The sequence below is a fragment of the Ipomoea nil genome, unplaced genomic scaffold, assembly GCF_001879475.1.
Source record: "Ipomoea nil cultivar Tokyo-kokei standard unplaced genomic scaffold, Asagao_1.1 scaffold2280, whole genome shotgun sequence".
Classification (NCBI taxonomy): Eukaryota; Viridiplantae; Streptophyta; class Magnoliopsida; order Solanales; family Convolvulaceae; genus Ipomoea; species Ipomoea nil.
Window position 1 is genome coordinate 3363671 of NW_017618708.1, and position 10373 is coordinate 3374043.

Below are 10373 nucleotides of genomic sequence, written 5' to 3' on the forward strand. Positions count from 1 at the left end.
ATCTCTTGCACTCCTTGGTTAGTACCTACGGTAGTTGGACCAAGAACACCAACCGCAAATTCACGAGACCACTGCTCTTTCTAATTGTAAGTCTTTGTTTTAAAACGCATACATGAATGACCTTGTGAATTATCTTGTCCTAATTTGTGGGTATTCTTCTTGGTGCAGCTGCTATATGTTGATAGGGTGGTGGTGGCCGCACGGGATATCCCGAGGTCAATCCCAGTGTTGGACGGGTGGACCACAGAGCTGATTAAAGCACGGGAGTGTCGGGAGGTTACAACAGGGGGGTTCAACAACGGTCAGGTGGATGCACCTCTGAATGCATCTGGCCATCTAAATACTACGGTATCACCGATGCCAATGTCATGGGCAGTCCGACCAGAAGAACAATGAAACACGGGGATACAGCCAGTGACCCATGTGGCCGCCTTGGCAAACAACACGGTATGTTAGTTATATTATCGCCCTCAGCGTGTCTTTTATCCTCGTAAACATTGACTTTATAGGGTGAAAACAATTTTGATATAGGGATTTGACGAGGAGTTTGCAACCATGTCTGGGGACCTCCTTTCAGTTGCTTCACGGGTTGTTGATACGGTACGGCAACACCCCAATCTAGCTCGTAACCACCCTGATTTCGATCGGGTTGCCACTGCAGCGAAGTTGTTGCTCGGTTTAATTGAGGAACCTGCAACTGGAGAGGTACAACAACCCCCTGCCCCGACGCCAGATCACCACGACGACCCTATGTGGCATAACCCATAATTCTTTAGGGAATTGGCCCGATTGGAGGCGAAGGCGAAGGACACTATCGGGGGCGTTAATGCTCCTAGTTTTAGCCTTGGGATCACACAGGACTTGGCAACGAAGAATCTAGAGCGAAACCTGGGCTTACTATCGGATGTGGCCACAACATCTCCCCAGGTTTGTGTCTAAAAAACCTCATTGCCGCGCACTAGTATGATAACTCATGCGTATGACGAATTACGGTGCTAGGTTCCTTTTTGGGTCTTTCTGCAAAGCGTAAAAAAATAGTTAGTGTGAACAAATCTGCAGCGTGCCGCTCTAATGCCAAGGGAGTTCTAAACTCGGGCAAGGACCCCTCGCACTGTGCATCCAGTTTAGCTTGCTTGTGGCGCTGAGTTTCAAGGACGCTCTCGAACTATATGTAGAACTCTACCAAACTGGAGTGGAGGCGTGTGAACTTCCCATAAACACTGTTCTGTGCTTCGGACCGGGATGTGGTGCGTACCAACCCACTCATTGGAAAATTTTTTTAAAAAAAGTGGAATCCAATTATTCCTTTTTGCATACAGTTTCTGAAACCACCGTTGATCAGATAAGTTGTATTTCTCCATCAATAGCCGCCATTGCACCTCGAAGTCACCAGTGGAGGTTGTTTCGTTCCACACAATATCATTCAAACTCTTGCGAAACTCCTCATTGTTTGATAACCCAGGACTGACTTTTTCACTAACCTTCATCATAATGTGCCACATGCAAAAATGGTGACGGCACCCTGGTAAAACCTGCTCTATAGCAATCTTCATAGCGGGGTCCTGATCGGTGACAACACATAGAGGGGCCTTTCCCATTACACGGTTGAATCTTTCTAACAGCCAACTATACGATTCCACATCCTCTCTAACACCATGTTGTACCTACAATTAGAAGGCAATGTGAACAAGTAAAGATGAAAAGTATTGTCATCAATATGGGGGTTAACCGTGAATTATTACTCAGTAAGTAATGTAGGATGGGCATTATATGGGCAAACTTAACGACTGAGATATTAAACTAAAGTAAAAAAAAAAACAAAACAAAAAAAAAAAAACCAAACCTATTACTATGCCGTTAAAATGTAATCCGTTGCACACCTGTTCATGTTGTACGTGGCATCAAACGAAACCACGTCACTGTAACAGGAAAAACTCCGCCTACCAATAGGGTCGGCCCAAAAGAGCCGTGTGAGTCGGTTCTCTTCGTCGAGATGGCAATCGAAAAAGAAACTGTCACAGACTTCACGCTTGGTTTTGAACCTTTCGATAATCATCTCACCATCAACCACATCGACATATGCTTGCAAGTCCCATTTAAAATTATGAAACTCCACATATGTTGCACCAACGTTCTCAAACAAACCTGCTACTTCCCTGCATAATCTGAACCCTGTAGAAGGGCCCGCATTAGCTTTAATACAATTTGCTAAAAATGCATGTTAGGCTACATTAAGTTTTCGGTTACCCCGCATAAATAATTTTTCACCCTCAGAGCACAAACTATGGTTGTGGTCCTCGACAAATTTAGACACCACAAACTCCCCACTACTATTTTTCTTCAAACCAAGCTTCGCATTGCACCCGACTCTATTAGAAACCCTTCTCCGTCGTTGCTTATTGCTACTACTAGTACCACTAACGTCTTAGGTGGGTTTCCTCCCACCACCTCCTTTGGCTCATTGTCTGCTACATACTAAAGAACGTCGGATAATTTCTCCGCTAGGATCTCTCTTAACACTGTTGTGCCTGACGTCAAAACCACTAGCTCGTCCGTAGATCTTGTAGAATTCGATCCCTTCGGATAGTGATTTAAAATACTGCTCAAGTACAGGTATGATTTTAGTGTCCACGTTGGGCTTCCAGTTGTTTGAGGGTGTTGGTTTTCCCCGTCGAGTAGTGCGTTACATCCCTAGTACCTGAATCACCGTCAATTGACCCAGTAGTAGTCACACCAAAACATTAATTCTAGAATTCTAATAATTCTATAACTATATAAACTGAATAACGAAATTATCTACGAACTGAATAACAATTCAAATTTTTCATTCGATTTATTTTATTACTTAATTACAAGATATCTTAATTTGATATTTCGATTTATTCTGTAGAATATATTTATATTATAGAATAGATTTGTAGAGGTCAAGAGATTAATTAGGTACTGCTAGAAGGATGCATTCTAATTTAATGCAATGCTTTAGTTGAATTGTTAAAGCAAGTTGTTGCGTTAGTCGAATTGTTAAAAACTCATTAACTGATGAACAACCTGTTTACACAGAAACGTTAACCAACGGGTACGTACATCAACATCAACATCCTAAATTGAGTATGCAGCAATGCACAACTAATGAACAGGATCCCACAAAACCGGGGGAGGGGGGGGGGGGGGGACACTTACTCTACGTTAAAACACCATTTAACAGATGGGGGGAATAAGAGATTATGGACTCTGGGGCTTTCAACTGGGGGTGTTGGAGGGGCGGTAAAAAATGTTTGCAAAAGATTACGACTCAAAATGGTGGCGGGGAGAGGATACGGGTTCTGTTTAGATGTCGGTGACTGTGCGAACCCATCGATGACGGGGTGGATAGGGGTTAAAAACGTTGCAGTGCGATTAGACAACAACACAACAAAAGAGAACAAGGGGTGGGGAGAATACCTGTCACACCGTGCTCTGTCGCACCAGCTGTCGGGTGTCCATCACCGTGAGTTTCCATCGTCACCATGTTACCATCGTGTCCGGGATTCTCAGCGGTGTTGATATCAGAATTCAAGGGGGAAGAGTCGTAACTGGAGTCGAATTCACTAATAACCAATAATACATATTTGCATGGCCCATCATCACGCGTGCCAGTGCACCGTAGCGGGGTGGACGCTCGTCGTGTGCCGCCAGATGCACATAACCAACGCTCCATATGGGTGCACAGGTTCACACATAAATAATTGGTTTGCACTAGAAAACCACCATATATATATATATATATATATATATATATATATATATATATATATATATATATATATATATATATATATATATATATATATATATATATATATATATATATATAGTACAAGGTTTAGTATAAGTAAAAGAAAACAACAAATGTTAACAAGAAATAGGTTAGCTTAGATGGCTGAGTGCATGTATTTGCTTGTAGGTCAAGGGTTTGAATTTGTGTTATGGCGTATTAGTGTGAATGTAGTTTTTATGGCTATTTGAATAATAATGGTGAGGCTTTCAAAAAACAAATTAATGGTGATATATATACTTTTATATTAATAATGAGATGTGTAATTTATAATATGTTTTCTATTAGAATTATTTTATCAAATTAATTATGTCTCCTATTTTGTTATAAATATTTTTTATAAAGTTTTGATTTGTTTTATATTTCGCTCATATCTAATAATATTAAAGTTTTGATGTGTTTTATTTTTTGCTCATATCTAACAATATTTATGGCTAACTTCTTTAAGTGTTTCATTTTTTAAAGCCATCTCTTTTGTTTTAATGTTTCGCCGCCCCACTAAAAAAATTTTATGGATCTGTCCCCGATTTAGAAGATCTTGATGCTTTGACATTTTGTTATAGACTTATAGACAATTTTTATTATTTGAACTTCACACCTACTCAACTATTTTTCTGGGTCCGCCACTATATATATATATATATATATATATATATATATATATATATATATATATATATATATATATATATATATATATATATATATATATATATATATATATATATATATATATATATATATATATATATATATATATATATATATATATATATATCACAGTACACACATGCTTGACTGCTTGTTCATTAACATGTTCGTAAACATTATTAAATGAACACTAAACGAGCTTGTTCGTGAACGTTATTAAACGAACACCAAATGATCTTGTTCACGAGCATTTAGCAAACGAGCTTACAACTATTCAGACTCTCTTCATTTATGAACTGAACTCTAAAATTTGTTTATTTATGTTCGTTTACCTTAATAAACGAACGCTTACTAAACACGAACATGAGTAGTTTATCGAAAACTATGTTTGCTAACACCCCTATAGAAGATTATATGATGGGAAATTAGTAGTGTGTTTGACGTATTTCCTCTCCCGGTAATTAAGGAGAAGAAGAAGAAATTTTGTAATTGTTGTAAAATATATTAATTTTGAAAATTGTAACAATATCATATGTAAAAATATCATATGATCTAAATAGAAATTAATAAAAATATAAATTTTAATAAATATTTTTTTTGAGGAAATTTTTAATAAATATTTTAATTGATTAAATATATATCATTTTTCTTTCCTTTTTATATTTGTAACAAGGGAATTGGAAATTGCACTTTTTGTGTATAGTAATAGTCCGTACTAGGAAAACCCCATTAAACTTGTGAGTATTAAGTACAAAAATCATGTGCTACTTATTTTATCGGTGTTTCCAAGATATCATATTATTAAATTTAAAGTTGTACATTTCCTATAATCGAATATATACGGTTGCATTTATTGCATGGGCATTGCATTAATTGGTAGCTCTGCATTGTTGTTGAATACATATGGGCAGTTGAAGTGGGGGATTAAACTGTAATTTGGAGAAGCGAAACTTAAAGAGTGATGATTGAGGCTCACTCACACTCATAATTGAGAATTGAGATGGAAGATGGCAGGAACGAGTTAAGGTTGTCTTGGGTGGTACAAACAATTGATGAAACATGTGTTAGTTGCTGTATGCCCTGCAGGGAAATTGACTGCCACCAGGGAGTCAGCAACAAATGAATGCTTTTTTACACCACTCCCTTCATTATTTTGTTGTGCCAGAACACGACATATCTATCTCGTTTTCACTTTTTTTTTTTTTTTTTTTTTTTTTGGCTTCTAATTCACTCTTTAAATTATTGTATAAATAGCTACTTAGAGCATCTTCAATAATAGTTATAATTTTTGAAGAGTTTTTGTAGATGTAATTAGGAAAGACAAAATAGGGTAAGATAAAATAATAATAATAATAAAGCTGAACCACCACCCCCATCCCCACTCCAAAAAAAAACAAAAAAAAATTGAAAAGCGTCATTAACACGTGGGCAGTGGGTTGTGCTTCACGCGACCAGGGCTGCTTAATCAGATATTGGAGTGGGTCCCATAAATCTGCCAAAAATCAAGTGCTTGCCTGAAGGATTTTTTTCCCCTCTCTCTCCTCACCCTCTCTCCATCATATAAGCTTGCTTTTTTCAAAAACCTACCCAAATTAAAATGCATAAATGGGAATTATGGGATGTACTTAGTCTCAATGAACCGCCCAAGTGTTGTAGGCAAATTATATTGTGCCCCCTAAGTTGACATTGTAAGATAGACCATCTAATGCATGTTTTATTGTAAGTTATAATAAATTAGTACGGAGTAATATACTAAAAATGGACATGTATCAATAATTCAACTTATTACGTGATCGAACTTTGATCCATAGTACAACATTGAGTGTTGTTGGGTAGGGTGATTTATTTTAATATTTATATTTTTTTATTTATATAATTTAGAAAAAAGTTAAATTTTAAAAAGGTTTAAATTAGCTACTACTGAATTACATGCAAAAGTGCATTTAGGTCGATCAACTAAAAAAAGTACAATTAGATGTATAAATGACTGAATTATCCAAAATTGTACAATTTGACCAAATTTGACATGCTCCTCATGTTATCGCTAACGTGGTGTGCCAGGACTATGTGGTCCAATGGTACCCGGGTTGGACTTCCATTTGGAAGACTGTGAGTTTGAGCCTCAGTGGAGGCGTTATTAGCTCTTTGTGTTTCAGTAGGTTGAGAAAGTATATGAACAGATACTACATTGTAATAGAGCTAGTAGCATTCAAAAAAAAATAAAAAAGTTTTTTTTTTTTTTGTTTTTTTTTTTTGTTTTTTTGTTTTTTGTTTTGTTTTTTTTTTTTTTTTTTTTTTTTTTTTTTTTGTCTCTGATGGGAGACGAAGACAGGGAGGCAGGCGGGTTTTTCATATTTGAAAAAATATTTTATTTAAAATATTGAAATAAATTTAAAAAATTAATAGAATGACCGTAATGTTAGAGACAACTTTAGGAACATGTCAAATTTAGTTGAGGCATGGGCTCATTGCGTCAAACTAATACAAAATGAAATCTGGACCATTATGCCAACTCTCGGTGCGTCCAGAATTATTCTCGACGCGTCGATAATGCTCTGCAACGCAGCTCTGTCGTCCATGATGATTTTGATCCTTTTTAACTTCAGAACTAGACTTTGAGGCCTTCATAAGAGTTGTAGCCATTTGAGGTTTCTTTTCAATGGCGCAAGAACCACTTGATTTGGACATTTTCTAGGATGATATATGATCGAAATACTAACATACATGTCGACATATTGAGTGGGAATTACAACTCTATGATCTTTTGCTCCACTTTTGTCTTGTTTTGTCCTTGTGATCACATCCATTGAAAGTAACACTTTTTGGCTCCCTTTGAAGTATTTTAGCCACCTCCTTAGTTTCACCTTTGCTCCCATTGACTCGAGATTCATTCAAAATGTCCTGAAAGACATATGATTGTCTTCAATTCAACAATTTATGCACCTAAAGATATAAACAAATGAAAAAGGGGCATTTTACTTAAAATCAATGTATCTTTCACTCAAGATAGGTATATATATGTGATAGAAACATGGACATAAATACACTTATCAACCACCAAATCACCACAACCACCACCAATACAACCACAAACACCACCACCACCACCATCACTTATTATTATTATTATTATTATTATTATTATTATTATTATTATTATTATTATTATTATATAACAAATAATATGTTATTTTTTTAAAAAATAAACCAAATAAAAAAAATGTAATTTCTTAACTTTGAGCCAAACAGAAGAAGATAGTTTTCCGCCTTCATCCAAATATTTGAAAATTAAATTATTATCATAAAATGAGTCATTTTATATAAATCATTTTTCAGAAAATATTTTTCAAGTTTTCAAAACACTAAAAGAAATATATTATTATATTGATTTATCTCAATATGATCCTTTACTGACTAAAGTCAAAACATAGACTTCACCCATAATGCACATTCAGATAGCAGGGTTTTACATTCATATAAATCAACGAAATATGTTGTTACATCAATTGTAACAGACACATTAATATCATATTTTACCTATGTTGTTAATCAAAGGTTTCCGTTTTTATATTTGAGAAAAAAAAACATATTTTACATTGTTTGGTTCGTGGATAATTTATTCCATTAAAAATGAATTCTTCAAATTTCATGAAAATAGATTCCTTACTCTATTTTATGGTGGTTGTTCTTCCATTTGGAAGGTTGTAAGTTCGAACCTCAGCGGAGGCGTTATTAGTTCTTTGTGTTTCAGTAGGTTGAGAAAATATATGAACAGATACTACATTGTAATAGAGCCAGGAGCATTCAAAAAAGATTCCTTACTCCCCTTTGGTACTTTATTTTTCACATCTAACAGGGCGTTTGGTTCGAGAGGGGGAATTACGTGAGAAAGAAATTGCAATTCCATAGGAGATGAATTACTGGGAATAAAGTGGAATTTAAATTCCAGTGTTTGGTTTACAGGAATAGAATTACTGGAATTTCAATTCCAATGTTTGGTATACATGAGAATTGAAAGGGAATAATTAATATAAAGTCAAAAATGTCCATTGTTGTCGTTAGGCATTAATTTTAGGTTAAAAAAGGAAGGGGTAATTTTGACTCATCACTATCTTTTTTTCTTCCTAAAATCCCAGGAATTAAAATCGCAGGGGGACATGGGATTTTAATCCATGAAAATAGGGGAATTGCAATTCCTTTCAACCAAACAAGGGAATTTTGTGACCTTTGAAATTAGGTGAGAATTAAGTGGGAAGTGAATTTAAATTCCCTTCAACCAAATGCCTTGTAAAAGTTAGAGCATAAATTAATATATTATTCTCATATATCTTTACTATATAATTAAGGACATTTGAGTTGTTATACTAACTAGTAATTCACTCGCGCGATGCACGGAAAAAAAATTATGTTATTATAAATATAAATAAAAAAATAGAAAAATTAAAATATTTTAAATTATTTAATATAATAATATTTTTTAGCTTCCATTGGTCAAGTATTTATTATTTTTATAGAATACAAAATTACAATTAAAATTAAAATTAAAATTAAATTATAATTATAATTTTGTATGGTTAATATAATCTCTAATTATGTGCATATTCAAATAAACTTATAGAGATAATTTACATAATTACATTGATTTATTCTTAATTGTATTTCATCTATATTATAATTTTCACAATACAAATAATAACTAAGATAATTACATTTGAAAAGTAAATTTCAAATTTTGTATGTGTAAATTTAAACTCTAATTGAACACATTTTTTATATGATTATATAATATATATAGCTATTTTATTTTTCAAGAGTATATTTTTTTATATGATTATATAATATATAGCTATTTTATTTTTTAAATGTTGTGCTTTTTTTTTTTTTTATATAATAAAGGATGTTGTGGCATTAATTGTAACATTAATTATTTCCCAAACCATATAGCTTTATTATATAAAGGATTATTCCAAGAATTTATTTCCCATCATCAACTTTCATGAAATTTAAATTTAATTCATTTTTTTACGAACCAAACGTGAGAGTTACACTCAATATGGTGGGCTCTTTGTGACTACCAAATACTGGTCCTCCCACGTCAAATTATGTTGTGCAACCGTGTGCACCATGCATGGTGCACACAGAATTGGGGATCCATAATTTATATATTATAGATCCATAATTTATATACTATAGATTCATAATTTCTATACTATAAATTCATAATTATTGAACTCTATATTCACAATTACAAAACTCTATGTTCATATTTCCAATTATTGAACTCTGTATTCACAAATCGCTGAACTATATATGTTCATAATTTGATAACGAGTTAATTATCGATTTGGTCCCTCGGCTATGAGGATTTCACCAATTTGGTCCTCGACTACCAAAATTTCTCAATTTGGTCCCCAACTATGGCATTTTTACCTGATTTGGTCCTAAAGTCAAACTAGCTTTTTAAGACAATAAACTTGAGGACATTTTTGTAATTGCACATTGTTTCCTTTCTCGGCTTTCTAAGTTAATTCCACACTTTGCCTTATTTCAGAAAAACAAAACCTTCTAATTCTTGAATTTCCAAATACGAAACCCTAATTGCACAACTCCAGTCGAAAATTTGAGCAATGAGTTGAGAAATAATCAATCTTTCAAGCAACAACTATAACCCTACATCAGTGAGCGAGCAGAGCACTGACGCGTGTGGATCTGCGGTGACTTCTGGTTTCGGCTAGCTCCTTTCCGGCGACCTCTCACCCTCGCTCATCACTCGTCGACGACGCAGACTGTAGATCCGCGAAGTGTTGACCAGTGGCAGAAAAAATGCACGGCGGTGGACATCCGTCTCTCTCTCCCTCGCTATCCCTTTCATCTCAAAAGCAAGTCTGGCGATGCCCTTTTCCGGCGA

At 34.6% G+C, this 10373-nt stretch overlaps 1 protein-coding gene across 1 annotated transcript; it reads right to left on the minus strand.

The window, feature by feature from the left end:
* Window positions 1–995: 995 nt before the first annotated feature.
* Window positions 996–3508, minus strand: LOC109150796 (protein FAR1-RELATED SEQUENCE 5-like). The gene is made up of 4 exons (XM_019298774.1): window positions 3442–3508; window positions 2024–2172; window positions 1318–1664; window positions 996–1017 (listed from the first exon to the last, which is right to left on the minus strand). The coding sequence occupies exons 1-4, from the start codon at window positions 3506–3508 to the stop codon at window positions 996–998; spliced, it is 585 nt and encodes a 194-aa protein (XP_019154319.1).
* Between the last annotated feature and the right edge of the window lie 6865 nt (window positions 3509–10373).